The 18845-nt window shown below is 49.7% G+C and overlaps 3 protein-coding genes across 4 annotated transcripts; 1 reads left to right on the forward strand and 2 right to left on the reverse strand.

Annotated features, from left to right (window-relative positions):
- Nucleotides 1-2718: 2718 nt before the first annotated feature.
- Nucleotides 2719-7097, forward strand: LOC119140531 (E3 ubiquitin-protein ligase TRIM7-like). Its single transcript, XM_037371965.1, has 7 exons — nucleotides 2719-3561; nucleotides 4252-4347; nucleotides 4686-4916; nucleotides 5114-5136; nucleotides 5387-5502; nucleotides 5707-5736; nucleotides 6292-7097. The coding sequence occupies exons 1-7, from the start codon at nucleotides 2734-2736 to the stop codon at nucleotides 6804-6806; spliced, it is 1839 nt and encodes a 612-aa protein (XP_037227862.1). The 5' UTR covers nucleotides 2719-2733; the 3' UTR covers nucleotides 6807-7097.
- A 576-nt stretch (nucleotides 7098-7673) lies between these two features.
- Nucleotides 7674-12922, reverse strand: LOC119140586 (E3 ubiquitin-protein ligase TRIM39-like). The gene is made up of 5 exons (XM_037372088.1): nucleotides 12854-12922; nucleotides 10756-10872; nucleotides 9841-9863; nucleotides 9586-9701; nucleotides 7674-8593 (listed from the first exon to the last, which is right to left on the reverse strand). Exons 1-5 carry the CDS (start codon nucleotides 12920-12922, stop codon nucleotides 8073-8075), a joined length of 846 nt encoding a protein of 281 aa, XP_037227985.1. The 3' UTR covers nucleotides 7674-8072.
- A 507-nt stretch (nucleotides 12923-13429) lies between these two features.
- Nucleotides 13430-18827, reverse strand: LOC119140540 (E3 ubiquitin-protein ligase TRIM39-like). Of its 2 annotated transcripts, XM_037371987.1 has the most exons (7): nucleotides 18185-18827; nucleotides 16965-17057; nucleotides 16432-16662; nucleotides 16151-16173; nucleotides 15704-15819; nucleotides 15033-15062; nucleotides 13430-14533 (listed from the first exon to the last, which is right to left on the reverse strand). In XM_037371987.1, exons 1-7 carry the CDS (start codon nucleotides 18599-18601, stop codon nucleotides 13938-13940), a joined length of 1506 nt encoding a protein of 501 aa, XP_037227884.1. In that variant the 5' UTR covers nucleotides 18602-18827; the 3' UTR covers nucleotides 13430-13937. The 2 variants fall into 2 exon arrangements, with proteins under 2 accessions (XP_037227884.1, XP_037227885.1); XM_037371988.1 differs by lacking the exon at nucleotides 15033-15062.
- Nucleotides 18828-18845: the final 18 nt, after the last annotated feature.

The raw sequence follows: 18845 nt of genomic DNA on the forward strand, positions 1-18845 counted from the left end.
GCCTGGAGTCAAGCAGCAGCTAATTACCATGGCACCCTCTTATTTTTAATTTTCCTTTTGCTCCAAGCTTGCCTGCAGTTAAAGAGAGGAAGGGATTTTCTTCCACGCTGTAAATGAAATAACTTCATGACCAGCTGTACCCCTCACTCAATCTGCTCAGAAACAGGTTCTCCTTCACCCAAGATCCCACTGCACTGCAGGAGAGTATCCTTCAGCCCTCAGCCACTGCATTTTGGGGAAAAAAGGTGACATTTCAGGAAAATCTTTTCAGCAATGGAAATCTCCCCTCCCATGGCTGCTTTTCAATTTGCAACGTCACTTTCCTCCAGCTGTGCTGACCTTGCACAGTCAGTTGGATGCTTTTTGTGCATCATCAGTTTTTTAAATCCTCAGCACCTCTGGTTTTCCTGCAAAGCCCCTGGCCTTGGGCTGTAGCAATGAGCCCCCAGATCCACCAAGACTTCATCCCAAACCAGGATTTATAACATCAAAGCAGTAAACGTCCTCCTTTCCTCCATCCCTCTCCTGGAGGGACAGCAACATCGTTCTCCTTCCTCTTTGACTAGAAACGCCTAAGCCATTTAATCCCACAGACCATCAAGCTATGGCATGTGGAAGACCTGCTCCTGCTCTGCAGCCCTTAGCATGCTGAAGCGAACAGAAGTTATTTGCATTGGGCTGAGGCTGAGTAACGAAGTGACACATTGTCCTGAGCAAATCAGTAAATAACACATCCACCGTTATTTGGTTACAAGTGTTTTTGGGGGTCATGATTTTCCAGTGCAGAGCTCTGTGCACACAAACACTCACACTGAAACCTGTGGTATGGTTTCATAGTCAAGGCATCTTTTTTTTTTTTTTTTTTTTTTGTTAATCTGGTTTTAAGGGTTGATTTAATGGGGAATGAGATCTGCAGAGAGACTGGTGTTGTGACGGATACCCCTGAGGAACTGCTTAACTTTGACTTCTGCATCTAGGACACTGGTTTCTCTCCTGCTCTTCTTCCTGCTGTCTCACAAGCCCTGGCAGCATCAGCACCTCTGCCCCAACACCAAAAGTCACGTTTCCTCCCCAGTTAAATACATGCACCACACAATTGGAGTAATCTCGTGGCAACTGCCTGCAGCAGCTTTGCTTTTTGGGGCTTGAAGCAGAGCTTGGTGTGCCTGGAAAAGGATCTCCAAACCCATCAACATAATTTGATGTTTCCAGGCCCTGGGGCCACTGATGAGCATTTAAGCAGCTCCACTTGGGATGCTCCTACCCCCTGCCCATGGCCTCTCTTTAAGCTCAGTCCTGGGGGGCAGTCCTTTTGCAAGCTGCCTTGGAGGAGGACCTATGCACAGCCGTGGACTTTGCTGATCCATCCCTTGGTGATTCTTTACTGTAGTGCCCTCGGTAAGGAAATTTTATTCCCTGAGAAAATTCAGCAGAGGCTTGGTGCTGCCAGGATGGAGAAAAGAGGGGTGTTGAGGGGGTGTGCTAAGGGAGAGACTGGGACATGGGCAAAAATTTGCTTGCTGTGTCTAGATGATGCTGAACTTGGTCTTAAATATCAACAGGATTTTTTTTTTTTTTTTTTACAGTTAAAATCTTGCATTATAGCTGTCTAAGCAGTAAACTGGGCTGGGCATGAGACGAGTTAAAAATAATGACACTCCTCTCCAAACGAGCCCTTCATCGGCTGTGTGTAACCAACGGGGACTATTAATGAGTGTGGTCCCAAGGTGGAGCTGGAGGCTCTGTTTTGAAAGACAGGAGGACATTTGCTCATTGTCTTTGTGCAAGAGGAAAAAGAAAATTAGTAATCAAGGGTTTTTCTGTGACATTCTGCTGAATTGCTTCAAGGGGTAGATACGGGGCAACCAGAATTAACCATCAGGCACAAACCACCCTGTCTCAGTTTCCTCCTTTCTTGCATTGTGTGGTTTTGCTTCTGCCTCCTTTTCCCACAGCTTCAAGGTTAAATCTGGATACAGACCAGGGAAAGGGGTGTTTTTATCCCTGTAGGTCTGGCTTTCAGGGGAACAGTTTGGGCTGAAAAATAGGTCCATTGGGAAAGGTTGGGTGTTTTTTTTCAGGCTGCTTGATGCCTGACTGTGCAGAGGTTGGGGAAGGCGAGATGGTGATGGCCAAAGCTGCAAATGGGTCAGTTCAAAAGGATGGCTCAGATGTTAAAGCGGTTCAAAGCCCCACATAGTGCAGACAAGACTTCCCCAGAGGGATGCAAAGACTAAGTGCTGCCCTTCCCACCGGGGAGGCAGGAGATGAGGTTGCTCTTGGCTGTGGCATCTAGCCCCCTTTGTGCTGGAAGTGGAACCCCTGGGGTGCTGGCATCTATCAGTGCCTGGAGAAATACTATGATAATTAGCCGGGACTTGGGAATTGATCCTGATTTGGAATGCAGAAGCAGGGAGCAGTTTGAAGCCTGAAGCTGGAGGGAGGTGGGATCTGACAGAAATGGGGAAGAGGTGGCTGCAGATTTCCCGTGATCAGAGGGAGCTGGATGGGCTCCCATTTCCCACCTCCTTTTTCTGCTTTTCCCCCCACCTTGGGCACCCTTTGCTGCAAAGGCAGAACCGATGCTGGCCTCATGCCTGCCAGCAGCATTGATTTGCTGCTGAGGGGAGGACCAAACCCCCTCCCCACCCTGGGACCCTTCTCCCACTCCATGTGGGTGCCCATCAGCCCCCACTTCTGGCTTGGTTCCTTCTTCTTCACCCTCCCCATGACATGCAACCTCCTTCCCAAGCTACCCTTCAGCCTCACCTTTTCCATGGATGCTCTTCCCTATCTTTTCCATGCCAAGCCCCCTCCCCAAATGGTCTTTGTTTCTGTGTCCAGCTCCCTGCCAGGGTGTGGGTCTCATCTTCAGAGCTGGCAGGGCTCACTTTCCCCAGCCTTCCTCCCTGCCAGGCTGGGGGTACCAGGAAACCACAGGTACCAGCTATTTTGGGGATGGGGACCACCTTGGGGGATGTAACCAGGCAGTCTTTGGCCATCACTGGCTTTCTCCCTTCCCACTCAGGCTCAGCTTTGGTTCTGCCCGCCCTGGGGGTGGCAGGAAGGGAAACGCCTTTCCCTTGCTCAGAGGAAAATGAAAGTGGCTGCTGTCTCACAGCTCACATCTTCGGGGGCCCCATGGCTGTGCCAAGCCCCACCACAGGGCTCCCTAGCGAAGCCTTCTGCTCCATCTGCCTAGAGTATTTCCGAGACCCTGTCTCCATCCACTGTGGTCATAACTTCTGCCGAGCGTGCATCACCCGCTGCTGGGAGTGGTCCACGGCAAATTTCTCCTGCCCACAGTGCCACGAAACGGCACCGGAGAGAAACCTACGGCCCAGCAGAGAGCTGGCGCGGGTGCTTGAAATAGCTAAGCGGCTGAGTTCGCAGGCGGCCAGAGGGGAGACGGTTGAGGTGGAAGGATGCGAGAGGCACCAGGAACCTCTGAAAGTCTTCTGCAAAGATGATGAAGCCTTCATCTGTGTGGTCTGCCGGGAGTCCCGACTGCACCGGTCTCACACGATGCTTCCAGTGCAGGATGCTGTCCAGGAATACAAGGTAAAGAGGATTTTTTCCATCTAGGCGTGCGCTAGGAGCCAGACCAGCACCGTCAGGGCTTGATGTTCCCCTAGCAGCATGTCACCATCAGGCTGTGAAACATCTTGCCATCACCCAGGGCAGTAGGCTGGGGGCAGAAATGTTGCCCCTCCTGGGGTGTTTGCCTCCACGCTTCACCCAGAGCGAACTGGCCTTTTTCAAAATGACAGTGTAGACCACGCGCCACTGCTTCCGTGGTCTCAGTTCTCATCTAAGGGCCCGATGCTCTGTGGCTGAAGGGATGAAGTCTTAATCTTCTCTTCCCTGCTGCAAAATTCAAGCCTTTGTCCAGCTCTGGTGCTTTCTGGGTATCTGCTGATCCCAGGATGCTCTCTAAATTGGCAGGAACGTGGGCAAATAAAAAAGAACGTGTTGTCTTGCTGCATCAGTGAGTTATAGCAGCTCAGAGAAAGGATCTGATGCAGGCAAGAGCTGGTGCAGAAAGCTTTCTGCACTATGTGGAATTTAAAGCATGGAAAGCTTTAAATCTTCAGCTCAGGACCCTTCCCGACCAAGAGGGACACAAGGAAAAGGTCTGGAGTTGACCACGGTGCAATCTCCTCCCCTGAGGATTTTTTTTTTTTAATTTTTTTTAGGCTATTCCAATCTCCAGTGACAAGGATTCGTTATTATTTTTTTTTCTTCCCTCAGGGACAAATCCAGGCTCGCCTTCAAGCCCTGAAAGAAGACAGAGACAAACTCCTGGGTTTTCGAGATGTTGAAATGAGGAGGAACTGGGAGTACTTGGTAAATGTTTTTATGAGGGGGGATGAGGGCCTGGATGTTTGGCTTTAGATGAGATGCTGTGTGGGAGATTGTCCTGCTTTGCCTTGGGCCTGGGGTCCTTCTCCAGGCACCAAACCAAATGCTGCCCGGCTTTTCCCTGCCTTGTAGGAAAAAAATAACAGATCAAGCTTGGAGCCCTGCCAAGGACTCAATTGCTGAGTGCAAAGCAGTATATATCTCTATAGGATATACCATACTAGAGACATTGACTCTAGATGTGCAGTCACTGGCATGCATTAGACCTTGCTGCACCCTCCCCCCCCCCCCCCAATCTCTTCCCTTGTGCCCCCTCCTTGCAGGAGAAGACCAAAGCCGAGAGGCAGAGGGTTTTCTCAACATTCGAAGGGTTGCGCCTCTTCCTGGAGGACCATGCCCGTGATCTGTTGGCTCAGCTGGGAGTCCTGGAGAGGGACATTGAGAAAATGCAGGAAGAAAACATCACGAGCCTGACAAAGGAGATCTCTTGTCTAGACACATTGATCCAGGAGATGGAGGAGAAGTGCCAGCAACCAGCAAGTAAATTTCTGCAGGTGAGGGAGAAGGGAATGGAGCCGGGTTATCACAGCCTGGATCCAAGCTGTGGTCTGGCCCTGGGTATTGCCTGCTGATGCAGGCAAACCTGGACTGTGCTCTGCTCCAAAGCCAGATCCATGCTGTTGGTGTTTCAGTAGGTGTTTTGCTACCAAGACCCATTCACTGAGTTTCCTCTTCCCTCTCTCCTTTCCAGGACATCCGAAGCACCTTGAACAGGTATGGGCCTTCCTGAGCTTCTCCTCTCACCCCAGGCTGGGAAGAGCAGGTTGGACCTTGTGTTTGGCCTCACCCAGAGGCCAAATATTTTGCTTTGTGGACAGATCTCTGAGCAAAGGTGTCTCTACCCATCATTGACCATACATCAGGTTTATGAAAGCCTGCAGCACTTCCTCCAACCTACGGGTTCATTTGGTCTCCCTCAGAGGAGATGCATCCTTACCTCTTCATTCTTGGCCTCTTTCTCTAGGTTTCAAAATGAAAATTTCCAGCAGCTGCCATTGCTTCTTTCAGAGCAGGAAAAGAAAATCAGTCACTTCAGGGAAAAAAATATTGCTGTAGAGGAGATTCTGAAGAGCTTCCAAGGTAGTGACCGTGGGCTGGGGTGGGGAAATGGAGCGATACCTGTGTGAACATGAATTATATTGATTTACTTGGAGTATAAATTGTATTAAATATTATTAATGTGATTATATGTGTGATCTCAGCATGGCAGAATCTCTCTGTTTTAATGTTCATGCTGATACCTGCATGTTGTATCAACTAATGTCTCTCTTCTTCCCTCTTTAGATGTCCTGATGTTTGAGTTGCCTGAAAAGAGTAAGTCCGCACCTCCTGGACATGAGGGAGTGGGAAGGACCAAGGGAAGGCTGAGCCCAACCTGGGATGGGCCATGAGTTGGGGGGTCGTCTGGGGGAAGATGCTGCTGTGTCTGAACAAAACAATGAATGGGAGGGGAGGCAAAAACACCATTAGGGGTAAGGGAATCTTCACCATAATGTTGTTGGATTCATTCCTTTGACGGAGCTGCTAAGCTACATGAAGACTGGCTCTGCCCCTCACATCAGTATGTTCAGGGACCAATGTGTGTTTTGGCATTTTGGGCACACAAAAAAAAGCAGGGGGAGGTGTCTCCTACTCATCTGTCCTGGAGCTTGTTCTCTTGCTCTCTTGGGAAGCTTCTTCTGATGCTCACCCTGAGTCATGTGGGATGGGGAAAGCAACATCTGCCTTTGCTGCAAGGGCAGAGTGTCCCAAACCACGGGATGGGTGATGCTACAGGACCTTCCTGCTCAGCCCCAGCAGTGAAGCAGAACCTGGAGCCATGGGAAATGGTTTGGTTTCCTTTGATGCTCTACTCTCTGCCCCTTGCAGTGAAGGTGACCCTGGATCCATCCACAGCTCACCCCCAGCTTGTCGTGTCTGAAGACAGGAGGAGTGTGAGGTGGGAAGATGCCCAGCAGGACCCATCTGCTGAGGGGTTTGGCACAGATCCCTATGTGCTGGGCTGCGAGGGCATCACTTCGGGGAGATTCTGCTGGGATGTGGAGGTGTCACCCCCAGGCTCCTGGGCCGTGGGGGTGGCCAGGGAGTCCCTGAAGAGGAAGGAGGAGACTGCTGTGAGCTCTGAGATGGAGCTCTGGTCTATGGGTCTCTGTGAGGGTCAGTTTTGGGCGCTCACCTCCCTCGAGCGTATCCCGCTATACCAGATCCAGGTCCCCAGAAGGGTTCGGGTCTCCCTGGACTATGAAAAGGGTCAGGTGGCATTTTTCGATGCAGATAAGAGGGCCCTGATCTTCACTTTCCCAGCAGTCTCATTCAAAGGGGAGAGTATTCATCCCTGGTTCCTGGTGTGGAGTGAGGGGTCCCAGATCACACTGTGTCCCTGAAGCTCTCCCAAACACAAGTTTCATGTCTCAAACATCCCTATTTCCAGCACTTTGGAGGACTTCTGCCTACTGAAGTCCTAGTTGGCCTTTCTGGCCTTTCCTTCCATCCTTGGTGATGCTGAAGGGTTGAGTGTCTCTGTGGGTCAGTGTCCCACGTGGTCACCCCCAACCTGGGGTATCAGTGGCTGACAAATGGAGCCACGTCTGCCCCACAGCATCTTGCACCAGCTTGACTGCTTTTCTCTCTTCTCTTACGGTTTTAGATGAAGTAAAAATATTTATGTGCTGTAACATTCTCTGTCTGGTTATTTGCTGCTTCTGGGTGTCAGGTGCAAGGGGGGGAAGCTGGACTTCTGCTTGACTAAAACTCATTCCTAATATTCACACAAAGCCTGTGAGTTGGCTGTGTCTACACCGAGAAAGGTCCACAAGCCCCGCGTAGTGACCTAGGGCCATCCCTAGAAGCCATGTGCCACACTGCTCTCCTGTCTGCTGGCAGTGCCATCCAGAGGGAAAGACACAGAGGAGAAAAATCATGTATTTTTTTATTACTTAATGGTATAGAATCATTTAGTTTGGAGAAGACTTTTGAGACCATCCAACCACACATCATAGATGTTTCAAATATAAATTGTTGGAGGAGAAGAGAGGAAACAGTTGAGGCTCAGGAACAGCTTTGCCATGCATGAACTTCCCATTAGCAGTGGTATCACCTTGGTGAGACCCCATCTTGCAGCCTTGAAGAATGGTGTTGATCTCATCTGATATGAGAAATTCATAGAGCAGATGTTTGCATCTGACCCGGTCACCACAGGATCCTTTATCAGGGAGAAACTGACTGGTTTAGGGCAGCTGCACCCACTGGGAGGTTTGGGAAAAAAAGAACAAAAAATAGGTAATGTTTGGACCCCCTTGGTTTGGAGGTGACTGTCTCAGATGGGGACATCTATGCTTAAGTAGGCAAACCTTGGGAAAACTTGCCTTTTCCTTGCCACCACTCTAGATTTTCCGCCTTTTCCCACTATTTCACATTTCTATGCCCCAGCGTCCCCTCTCCAGAGTTTTTTCACCCTCTTTGCCTTCTTTTTCTCAGGTTTATCTCTTCTTTTATTCCCTGTGCATCAATCACCCAGTTTCATGGTGAAAAGGAAATGCAAAAGCCAAAGTCCCGATTTCTCCTGTTCCCCATGATCCCAAGGGCAGCAAGAAGGCATGTGTTTTTCCCCTGAGGCCATAAAACGTGGGGAGGACACTGCTTCCCATGTCTCAGGGACACAACCTGAGCTGGGACCTGGCCCCCACCACCCAGAGCCATGGACGGACCCTTTCACCAGTGAAGGAAGCATGAGAAAAAATGAACATGAGCCTCCCTTCATCTGCGTCAAAAAACGCCACCGTCCCTCCACCATAGTCCAGGTGGATGCTGACCCTCCGGGGCACCCAGCGGAGGGGTAGGAGGGTGACCTTGTGGGTGGTGAGTGCCCGGACTTGCCCCCCCCATTTCTCCACCCCCCAGATCCCTCCTTGGGGGCAAAGGCTGAGATGCCCCTTCCGACAAATGGACTCACGGGCCACCCCCACAGCCCAATCCCCCCCGTCCCCCACCTCCACCTCCCAGAAGTGTCGGCCAGCCATGAAACCCTGGCAACCCAGCACGAAGGGCCAGTAGTCAAATCGCTCAGGGTTATCGGGCAGGTCCCGTCGTCCTCCCCCACGTCTCACGCTCTTACAGTCCTCGGAGAGGATGAGGTCAGGATGAGCTGTGTTGGGGTCCAGGGTCATGGTGGCTGTGGGGTAGGGGACAGGGGTGTCAGAAGCAGGGCTATGCGCCCCAGGGATGCAGGGGATGTGGGGCAGCCAGCAGAACCCAGGATAGCATCCAAGGGGCAAAAGCATCCCCAAGACAGACACATCCCCAGGATGGGGAATAGTGCTCTCCTTGAAGTAGAAAAGCTGTTTTTAACCCAAAAAGACAAGGCACACAGTAATGGTAACAGGCTCGTGCAGAAATCCCTGCAGACTTTATGCTACGTCAGGCCAAAAATAAATGCTGGGGGAAGTTAAAAAAAATGAAGGGAAGCAATCCGTGGGATGTAAACCAGTGAAATCTTGAGCTGATTGTCTCCTACAGCAACCACAGGACAAGACCAGACTGGTTTGGCTGAGCCTGTGGTTTAAAAAAAAAAAAAAAAAAAAAAAGCGCTAAAGCCTGAAGACAGGGTGATGAATTAGGTCACTCTGTTTCCATGTTTGTTTCAGGGAAATAGTTAGGTTTCAAGGCAAGGGCTCTACCCTGGGGTGGGTTTTCCTCCAGCATTATGCAGAGGCTCCAGCTGCAGGGCTTCGAAAACTTGCTGGGTTGCCCTAATTTTCATATTCTTCCCTTAGTATCTATTTTTGGCTACTTTGGGCTAGGTGCACCTTCACCTAACAGGTACGGCTGCTCTGGTGTTCCCACGCTCAGCCAAAGCCAGTTTGGGGAAAGGCTAGGCTGGAGGGGGAGACAAACCAGAGAGCAGCCCATCCATCATACATGAGCATCCTTCAGGAATTAGGGCAAAACATGCATAATTAAGAGAGTGATAAATGTGGCATTAAGCGAGTTTCAAATTGTCATTTCTTCTGACCAGGAAAAGCCCTTTGCTCTTCCTCTCCTCCATCTCAGGCATTTCTGTTCCCAAAGGATATCCAGAATGAGCTACAGGCAGCTCAGCTCTTCCAGCTAGCCCCAAAATATGGCTAGTCTATTTTTTCCTCCTCCTCAAGCCCTTCTCAGTACCTTGTAGCTTCTTCAGAGTTTCCTTCAGAGCATTGTTCCTCCATGAGAAGCGACAAACTCTCTCTTCTGACTCTGAAGAAACACCTACTGGCAGCTGGAAAGTCACTTTCCCACGCCTGGGGAAAAAAAACCCAAAACCAAACAACTCACGCTTTTCAGAATGATCGTCCTCATTTCAGGAAATCTGATGCCACCAGAAATGAGGTGATGGTGTTTAAAAAGCTCATGAAAGAGCATTTCAGAGAGTCCATGTACCTGCTGATGGTGCTTTTCACATCCTAGTAAAAGAAGAGAGAAAGAGAAAAGGAAGCTCAGTGTGAGCTTTTCTCCTTAAATTGTAGCAATGCTGCAATTATTTCATTGGGGACAGACTTCTTGGGTCTCTGTTCCAACCCTTTGCTCAGCGCCGTGTCCAGGCAAAGATCTGAATATGTGGAAGGATGGAGATACCCACATCTAGAAAGACCCTGAATGAGGGAGGCACCATGCTCACAGGGAAAACATTTTTTCCCCTAAATGTAGAAAAAATTTATCTTGTTGCAACCTGTGCTAGCTGCCTCCCACCCTTTCACTGGACACCTCTGAGATGCGGGCTCTGTCTGCTCCGTAATCCCATTAGACCACCGCAGATTACCAGGGCCCCCAGCAGCCCTAATAGACATTAATGACCCTCTCAGCACCACCTAAGACTCCACCCGTGGCCCAGGGGCTCTCGGGTGGATCAGTCCTGGGGCATTTAGTCCTTTTGTAAGGAATGTGGCCATGGACCCTGCTTGATTCACCCTGTGGGCTGCGTTCCCAGCTCCTGCCTATGGACCTACCTGGTGCTCTGGGCTGCTCTGCTCCCCTCTCTCAGGTACTGAAAAGGTGGTGGGAAGGCTGGTGATGTTCTTACTCCCTACACTACCATGCTTAGTTCCACACACTGTAGGGAATCACCAGCCCTCACTATTCCTTCCCACAGACAGTGATTTTATTCCCTTTTTTTTCCATCTTTCCAGGTTGTAGATCTCCCTGTCCTCATGCCCTTGGGGTTTTCATATCTACAGAGGGAACAGCAGCAAGGTGGAACCAGAAAAGCCCAAGTAATTAAGCCAGCAGCTACATGGTGGGGAGGACACTCCCTACAACATTCCCTTGAAAAGCTGTAAACTGCAAAAATTTGCTCACCGATTGCTGATTCTTCTCTTCTTGCCATTGTGTCGGGGTGTCCAGCTGGGAAATCTCTGAGAGTTTGGTGGCATTTTTTGCCTGCCTCTTCTCAATCTCATTTTTCAGGTCTTCCAGCTGTGAAAGTAAGGAGAGCTTGTGTCCTCCTGGGACCTGCAGTGTCCCTAAAGTCTGAGTGCAGTCTACGAGTGCTCAGCTTCTATCCTCCCCTTTTAAGATGCAAAGGAGCAGTGGGATGGAAAAGAGCATGAGGAAAATGCCTTTCCATTTCCCACAGGACGAGATCACCCATGAACCCAAATCCCTACTAATTTGTCTTGAATTCCTGGAGAAATTTGGATTAAAAAAAAATCAAACCTGATGCAAAAAAGCAACATGTGCTGATAAAAGCCACGAACACACTTCCGTGAACTTGGGCAGAAAGCCATGATATTCCCGCACTTAAGCAGCACAGCAGTGGTGCAAAGCAACCAAAAAGGATCTAAAGAAATTACCCTAATGCCGGTTTATTACTGCCCAGGGACTTGAGAGGTCAGGGAGGTTGACACCTACCAGATCCTCCAGCTTTCTGCACTCCAGAGTAGCTGTCCCTCCTCAGAGACCTTCTCTCTCTTCCTTTAGAAAACTTAATATCTGCCTGAATTTCCTCCAAGGTGAACTTAAAAAAAAAAAAAAAAAAAAGAACAATCAACCAAACAAAAAAACCCTGTTGCTTCTACCCCTTTGATAGGGTTGGGTCTTTCTCTTCCTGTTCCTTCCCAGTCCTGGGTAAAACTGCGGCAGGGATGTGTTGAGTCTGAGAGACTCACGCCATGGCTCCTGGGCAGGAGGTGGTGATACCCTTGGCCTGATTTGCTGGGAGCATCATCTTTCTCCCTTGTCAACCTTCCAGCTTTTTATTCTGGGAAGCTGCTGAGGGCTGTCACCTCATTTCTTTTGTTTGTTTGCTGGGGTTTTTTGGTTGTTTTTTTTTGAGTTGGGCACCAGGTGAAACCATCAGCCCTCCCAGAAAAGGGCTGGAGGCAAAAGAAGACATTCAGGCTGCCAGAAAGATACGGAGCTCTTTCCCACCAGGAAGAACTGTGGGGGGAGTTGCTCTCCCTGGGAACAGCAGGACTTGAAGTAAAACCACTTCCCAGGGAAGAGTGGCCTGGGGTGGACAGTTGGGAGGCAACCTGTTCTGGCAGACGCAGGAGGTGGGCGCAACCAAGTGAATGTTGGCATCTAACCAGACACCTCCATCTGAGCTGGGCTGCTTTGGTCTTCAGCGGAGATTGGCTCCGCACTGTCGGCAGAGCCTAGGGCACAGCTCCTTTCATCTCAAAATCAGGTGCCTACGGTTGGGCAAATGAGTCGCACCCTAAAATCGTCTACAGAGCCTGGAAAACCAGCTGGGGTGGAGATATCTGCATTGCATATTTCTAGAGCAAAGGGACACCCTGGAAGAAAGCTGGAGCTGGGAGGGAGCTGGATGGATATCACAGATGTGGAAGGGACCTTGTGGTCCTGAAAGAGTCAGAAAAACATTGATTTCTACCTCTAAGGAAAGCACAGATTTACTGGGACCTGGGCTTTGTGCCTTGTGTTTCTCAGGAGGTGCCTCTGAGAGGAGCATGGTGGGACCATGGTAGTTCGGGGTTTGCAGACCAGCTCAAGAGCTTTTCCCTTCATTCACCTTGGTTTTCTTCTTTGGTCCTTCCTGCACTGTCAGCCTGTCTATTTGTATTCCCTTCTGCCTTTCCCAGCTGGGTTTGGATCCATGTCTGGATGTGGACCCAGCATGCAGGATCATACTCCTTCCTGACAGAGATGTGGTAAAGGGAAAGAGGATGAGATGGGAGAAAGAGCAAAAAAATACTCAAGGCTGTTTGCTCAAAAGTGTTTCCCAGTAGCCCTGATTGCCCTTTTTTTTCATAAATACTCATCTTGAGCTCCTGCAGTGATTTCAGGTTGGCTTTGCAGAAAGATGATGTCTATCCTGCAGCAGGATCCCCCATGTTTCCCAAATGATGTGACCAAGTGACAGCGATGCACCAGACTGAGGAGCATGGATGGAGGGGAGATGTCACAACGCAACAAAGAGCACTGAAACACCAGCCATAAGTTTGCCCCCAGTGGGACCTGTGGGGATGGTGAGATGGGGCTTCATCACAGGGTGGCCACTCATATCTCGTCTGTTATTCTGAGCCCAACATTGCCTGCGCCCTCCCACTCTTGCTTCTGGTTCCTCTTCTCGGTTCTATAATCAATAACATGTATTTATTTCAGTGATGCCTCTTCCTCTTTTGGGTTTCCTCAGAAGAAAATCAGCAGGTTTTGAGGGAATTAATCTAAGTGAGCCTGGCAATAATGCCAGAACTTGTATCTTACCAATCCACTCCACCTGCTTTTATAGTCAAGGAACATCTAACCAGGAGCCTCCTATACCACTTATCTCGGCTTGTTCCTCCTGAATACCAACAGTGAGGAACAGGCTTTTCTTAGGAATTATCCAGGAAGCTAGATGTGTATAATGGTGTGGAAAATCACATTCCAGGTGTGTTTGTTTCCCTTTGCTGCCTGCAAAGAGGGCTTGAATGGCCGGAGGTCCACAAGGTGTCATCCTGTGCAGCTTTTCTTAATCCTGCTGACCCAAAGGCTAAGAAATCCTGAACAATACAACCATAACAAGGCAGAAAGTGGAACATGCAAAAAAAAAAAAATGTTCTTTTATTTAAAATAAACATCAGAAATGTATACAGAGACCGGCTCCCCAAACCAAGCCAGTCTGTCGTAAAAGGCTACCTCCCTTGGCAGAACAGACTCTAGATGTGCTTTGCCATTGATGTCAGAAAGAAAACACTTTGGAAAGAGATATAAACCAGGGAAGATTCAGTCCATTAAAGGCAAAATAATTTTAAAGAGACCACATCTCAAAGTTCCGAGTGCTCTCCACCCTTGATCAACGCCTCAATGTTTCCTTCCTTCCGATGTGCTGACTCCATCACCTTGTACTGGCTGGTTTTTCCTCTTCACTGGTGTACCCACCTCCCCATCCTCATCATACAGGTGCCGAAGCTCCCATGTCCTCCACTGGGAAAGGAGCAGCAAGTTCCTTCAGCACAATGTTTTGAGCAACCACAGCAAACAGCTGGCATCACACAGGACACGTCCCTTTTGCTAAGGTCAGTCTGGCAGATGTCTCAAGGGCAGATCCAGAGGGGAAACCTGAACCCTACCCAGTCCAGAGGGGATATCAGCTGCCTGGTCATGGACTGGTCCTCTGAGGGTGGGGTTTGGGTGATTTCTTGCAAACGAGCCCCTATCCCCATCTTGAACCAGGGGAGGACCCTCTCCCCATTGAATGACGCTCTAGTATAAACCAAGATGGGAACATCATCATCTGTGCTGAAAAATGCTACCCGCCCCCCTTCATAGTCCAAGGCAACTCGTATCCTCCTGGGAAGCTGGTTCAGGCGCAGGTTGGCACGGGGGGATGTGAGAGAATGATAAGCCTCCAGTGCCCAGACCCCCTCCTTGGGAGTGAAGCTCATCGGTCCCTTCCTCTTGACTGATGCTCGGGCCACCCCTATGGCCCAGACACCCCCCTGCCCCACCTCCACCTCCCAGAAATGCCTCCCCGAGGTGAAGCCCTGGCAGCCCAGCACACAGGGTTCAAAGTCAAATCTCTCCGGGTTGTCCAGGAGGTCCTGCTGTGTCAACTGGCCCCTGGCTTGTTTTCGGTCCTCAGAGAGGTGAAGGTTGGGGTGAGCCGTGACTGGGTCCAGGGTCACATCGGCTGCAGGACAAGGGAGAACCAGAGTACCAGAGGTAGGGCTTGGCCTTAGGAGAGGCTGGAGATGTTTCTTTTCCTCCCAGCATCTGGGACCCGCCCTGTTCTGCTTCTCCCAGCTCTGGATGTTTCATGGGGATCATGGGCAGGGCTGGGGCTGGCACTAGACTTGGGGTTCCCCAGCAGAGATGCCCCTGGGTAGAAGGAGCAGAGGGAGAGGACAAAGCATAGAGCAGAGGCATGGGAAAGGGATAGGGGGAAATTCCTGGGGAAGAAAGGGGAAGCACAAATGCTCTTCTCAGGTGTTCCCTTTCTTTGGTTCCCGTGGCGGCATTTGGCTTTATTAGGACCATATCTCAGCCCCTGGATACACCAGGAGTATCAATATCAGGATGCTGTCACCCTTCCCTTCCTTCCCCCTGTGGGGATTGCATTGTTTCTTCCATGGAAATCTCTTCCACAAGCCAAAACCCCATTTTTCTCCCACCCACTACCATCGACTTACTTGGCTCTTGCAATTTAAACATCAGGCTGTCTAAAGAGGAAAGAGATTTTGTGGTATCAGGTTTGTGTGTCAGACAAACTGGCTGCAGCTTAGCTTTATCATGAAGGCTGGGGAGGCAAAACAGCTAATAGGGGACTTAGAATTGGAAATATTGAGGGTGTGAGGGCTTGGCTGGCTGCAAAGGCTCTGAGTTGGCTTGCTTTGGTGCAGGTATTGATGCTGTGATAGCTATACAACTCTCCCAAAGCCAGGGGAGATGAACCTCCTGGCCAAGCTAAGCTCATCTCATCTCCAAGAGATTCTGCAACAGATTTCTCCCCTTGTAGCATCCTCTCCCTGGCTTTGTACCCACGTGAACTTTAATTTTCCCACCAGCTTGGAAGTAATGGGAACAACCGCATAAGCAGCACTGTTTGAATTTGCTTTTCACATGAGACATGGGAGAGGAGACTCTTTTGCTGAGCTTGTTTTTTCTCTTCTCTCCACTTCCCAAGTAATTTTTCCCCAGGAAAAACTGTCAGTGTCCTTCTCCAGTTAAAAGTTTCAGCCGCATTTATTTACAATGGTTACTAGGTGGGTTTTGCATTAGCAGCCAGCACACAAGTACCCAGTTTCTCCCAGATATCAAGTACACAAGGCAACGTGCCCTCTTCTAACCCTGGTCAGTGTACCTTGGCATCTCCTCAGTGTGTCTCTCACGAGGATGTTTCTCTGAGCAAAGTCCTCAAGCCTTCTTTCCAGATCAGAGGAAATCTCCACTGGAGGGTTGAACTTCATCATCTCACAACTGCAAAGAGAGCGAAAGAGGGCCAAACCCCACCATGTGTGATATATTTGATTGCTCATTTTGTTCTCTTCGAATAATCTGGGAGAATCTATGGGATGGGATGGGGATACTTATCCAAGCACAAATAAAACTCCGCTTTTCCCTGCCCTGTTTCTTTGCAGTTTGTTTCCCCCAGGCAATCACTGGACAGATGTTTCTGAACACAAAGCACTGTCCTGGGAGGCTGAGCTATCAACTGGATCCATCTGGTCTGAAAGCCCGACCTCAGGATTCACCCAGGTGACATCCAGACCTCTCCAAGTGTGGGTGAAGTGAAAGGGAACCACATTACCTATTCAAGAGTCTTCTGATGTCCTAGAGGTGAGAAGAGAGAGGAGAGACAGTTGAGGAAGAGGAACTACAAGTGTTGGGTGTTCTAACAAACTTTACTCTTTTTTTTTTTTTTTTATCACAGTGGAGTAGCAAAGAAGGACCCTACCCATGTGATGATCCCACCTGCAGCAATGCTACAAGACACCAGGGAGTTCCCATGGAGCTGAATTTGGGTTCCCAGGTCTCAGGCTTTGCTCTATCCCTCCTTTCCCCACCAGCCCTGATGCTTTGGGCTCTCACCTGCAGGAATTGGCTTGCCGGCTGCTGGAATTTGCCCTCCATCTCCCAGATCAGCGTGTCGAGGTGGGCCATCTCCTCTGAGACCTTCGCCACTGCTTCCTCCTGGACCCTGGTGATGGCCTGGTCCAAGTTTGCCAGCTGAGTCAGGAGGAGGCACTCTTGGTCCTTCAGAAATTGGTGCAATTGCTCAAATTCCCACACTATCTTCTTTCCTTCATTTTTGGTTTTCTCCTGCCAGGATCAGAGATGAGGGCAAAGGGGATGATGAGGGCAAAGGCTGTCTGTCCCCTCCCCCCATCCCCATCCCGCCCCAGCTCCCTTTGCAGAGGAGCTACAGTGTTATCTCCCCAGTGCAGGCTCCAGCTGATGTGAAACCCCAGCAGATAAAACACACAGGGCTGACCGGTTCCCAGAGCAAATAGCACAACACTCTGCAAACCAAATAAACAAGATCCGACCTCAAAATCCACCAGTAATGCTGGGGTGGGTGGAGAGACTCCCACTCCCCCATGTTCCTGCTGGAAGGCACCTACCAGGTACAAGCTCTTCCTTACTCCAGTTTTTCTGCTTTCCAGGTATTTTTCTCTCTCCTCCTTTAAAGCCTGTAGGCAGGCTTGGATTTCTTCCTGAGGAAAAACAAAAGATGGTCTTGGAGGAACTGAGAAAAAAACCCTTTTTCCACTGAAATTCCTTCTGCCCTTATTTTAGATGGGTGAGCCTTTGCCTAAACACTGGCTCCTCTGCAAGGGGCAAAGCTGGGGGAGGAGGAAGGTCCACAAGTGACCAGCAGTGCTCTGAAGATCTGTGCAAAGCAAATGCAACCTTCAAACACCATCCTTGCTGCCAGCACTGGGAAAAACTTTTGCAGAAGAGCAAAACACCGACACTAATCAATAGTTAGCGTCCAGGGAAGCATGCAAAAGCAAGATAAGTGCCTTTTGCTTATCTCTTGCTTGAGATTTCCCTCAAAAACACTTTCAGCCTCCAGAAATTGGTAGCTCTGGGATAAATACCTCTGTACTTGATAACCCTCAGTGGATTTATTCAGTGTGCATTTACGTAAGTGTTTCTCAAACCCACAGAAACCTTTAGCATCAGCAACATCTGGCAGCAAGGAGTTCCTCCTGTTAATGCTGCACGATACTGCACTGTGTTTGTATGGCTCTGCCAAGTGCTCAACTTCTAGGTAAGAAAGATGATGAGAGCAGGTCTGGACCAGCAGGAAAAGAGGGAAGGAGCAGGGAAGGGGAAGAAATAGAAACAGTTATTTCTCTGTATTCGAAACTGAAGATACAGTGGATAGTGGAACAAATTTGCAAAATTGCCCTCAATGTAACAGTTAAAAACCAAACCAAAACAAAACAAAAACAACAAAAAACCCCAAAACAATTCTTGGGTATTTTAACATGTTTTGAATATTATCACTATTAGTATTTCAGTTCAGCCAAGTCAACAGCAGAGTTCAAAGAAGAAAAAGACTAACAAGGTATTTTTTTTTATTTCTCCCAGGCTGTTGGTAAAGATGAATAAATTAAAGAGGGGGGAAGAAAACCCCTGATAGGAACATTGCTAAAACCAAATGTCCATGCAATAAAATGCAAGCAGGAAGCACACTGGTGACACCCAAAGATCCCTGTTTGCAGCTGTGCCACAAAGGGGCACGGAGAGTGGATGCACCCGAATGGCTGCACTTTGCCCCTGGAAATGGATTTTCCATGAGATGGGAAGATGCAAGCACATCCCTAGGCTTTACCTTATATTCCTGGGCAGCTTCTTCAACAGGGACCACAGGGTGGAAGCGGTGAGCCTGGGACCTGTCGCACACCACACAGATGGGCTGCTGGTCCTCCTTGCAGAAGAGCTTCAGAGCCTCCTGGTGCTGCTTGCACAAATTCCATCCCGCTGCTTCTCCTCCTGCCCGCAGGCTCAGCTGCCTGGTGATTTTGGCAATATTTGCCAGCTCCCTGCTAGGACGGAAAATTCTCTGCAAGGCAGTCTGCCTGCACTGTGGGCAGGAGAAAGGTGCCTCCAGCCCTTCCCAGCAGCGGGTGATGCACACACGGCAGAAGTTGTGCCCACAGTGGATGGAGACAGGGTCTTGGAAATAACCCAAGCAGATGGAGCAGGAGGCTTCACTCTGCAGGTTTTCCACCGGGTTCTGCATAGCCATGGCTCTTCCCAGCCTATCTCTGGGACAGGATCAAATAAGCTTCGCTTTGCAGGAAGAAGAGGAGGATGTTGCTCCTTCTGGCTTGGCTGGTTTCTCGTAGTGAATGGGGGAAAATCAGCTCCCAGCCCTAACACCATGCAATGACCACCACGGGAGGTGTGGAGAGGAGAGAGAAGAGGGTAAGCATGTGTGATGCTTCCTCCTCACCTCCTGTCAGCCTCCCACAAGTTTCAGATCAGTTAAC

Source organism: Falco rusticolus, chromosome 22 (genome assembly GCF_015220075.1).
Source record: "Falco rusticolus isolate bFalRus1 chromosome 22, bFalRus1.pri, whole genome shotgun sequence".
NCBI classification, from domain to species: domain Eukaryota; kingdom Metazoa; phylum Chordata; class Aves; order Falconiformes; family Falconidae; genus Falco; species Falco rusticolus.

What these genes read in the sequence shown, in the direction of transcription:
- LOC119140531 (XM_037371965.1), top strand. Translation starts at nt 2,734, where the DNA reads ATGCAACCTCCTTCCCAAGCTACCCTTCAGCCTCACCTTTTCCATGGA. An exon ending in GGAGGAACTGGGAGTACTTG is followed by an intron (nt 4,348 to 4,685) that starts GTAAATGTTTTT and finishes CCCTCCTTGCAG; the next exon opens with GAGAAGACCAAAGCCGAGAG. An exon ending in ATCCGAAGCACCTTGAACAG is followed by an intron (nt 5,137 to 5,386) that starts GTATGGGCCTTC and finishes CTCTTTCTCTAG; the next exon opens with GTTTCAAAATGAAAATTTCC.
- LOC119140586 (XM_037372088.1), bottom strand. Translation starts at nt 12,922, where the DNA reads ATGAGTGGCCACCCTGTGATGAAGCCCCATCTCACCATCCCCACAGGT. An exon ending in CCACTGGGGGCAAACTTATG is followed by an intron (nt 10,873 to 12,853) that starts GCTGGTGTTTCA and finishes TTACTTTCACAG; the next exon opens with CTGGAAGACCTGAAAAATGA. An exon ending in GTGAAAAGCACCATCAGCAG is followed by an intron (nt 9,702 to 9,840) that starts GTACATGGACTC and finishes TTTTTTCCCCAG; the next exon opens with GCGTGGGAAAGTGACTTTCC.
- LOC119140540 (XM_037371987.1), bottom strand. Translation starts at nt 18,601, where the DNA reads ATGGCTATGCAGAACCCGGTGGAAAACCTGCAGAGTGAAGCCTCCTGC. An exon ending in CGGCAAGCCAATTCCTGCAG is followed by an intron (nt 16,174 to 16,431) that starts GTGAGAGCCCAA and finishes TCTCACCTCTAG; the next exon opens with GACATCAGAAGACTCTTGAA. An exon ending in ATCAGAAGACTCTTGAATAG is followed by an intron (nt 15,820 to 16,150) that starts GTAATGTGGTTC and finishes CTCTCTTTGCAG; the next exon opens with TTGTGAGATGATGAAGTTCA.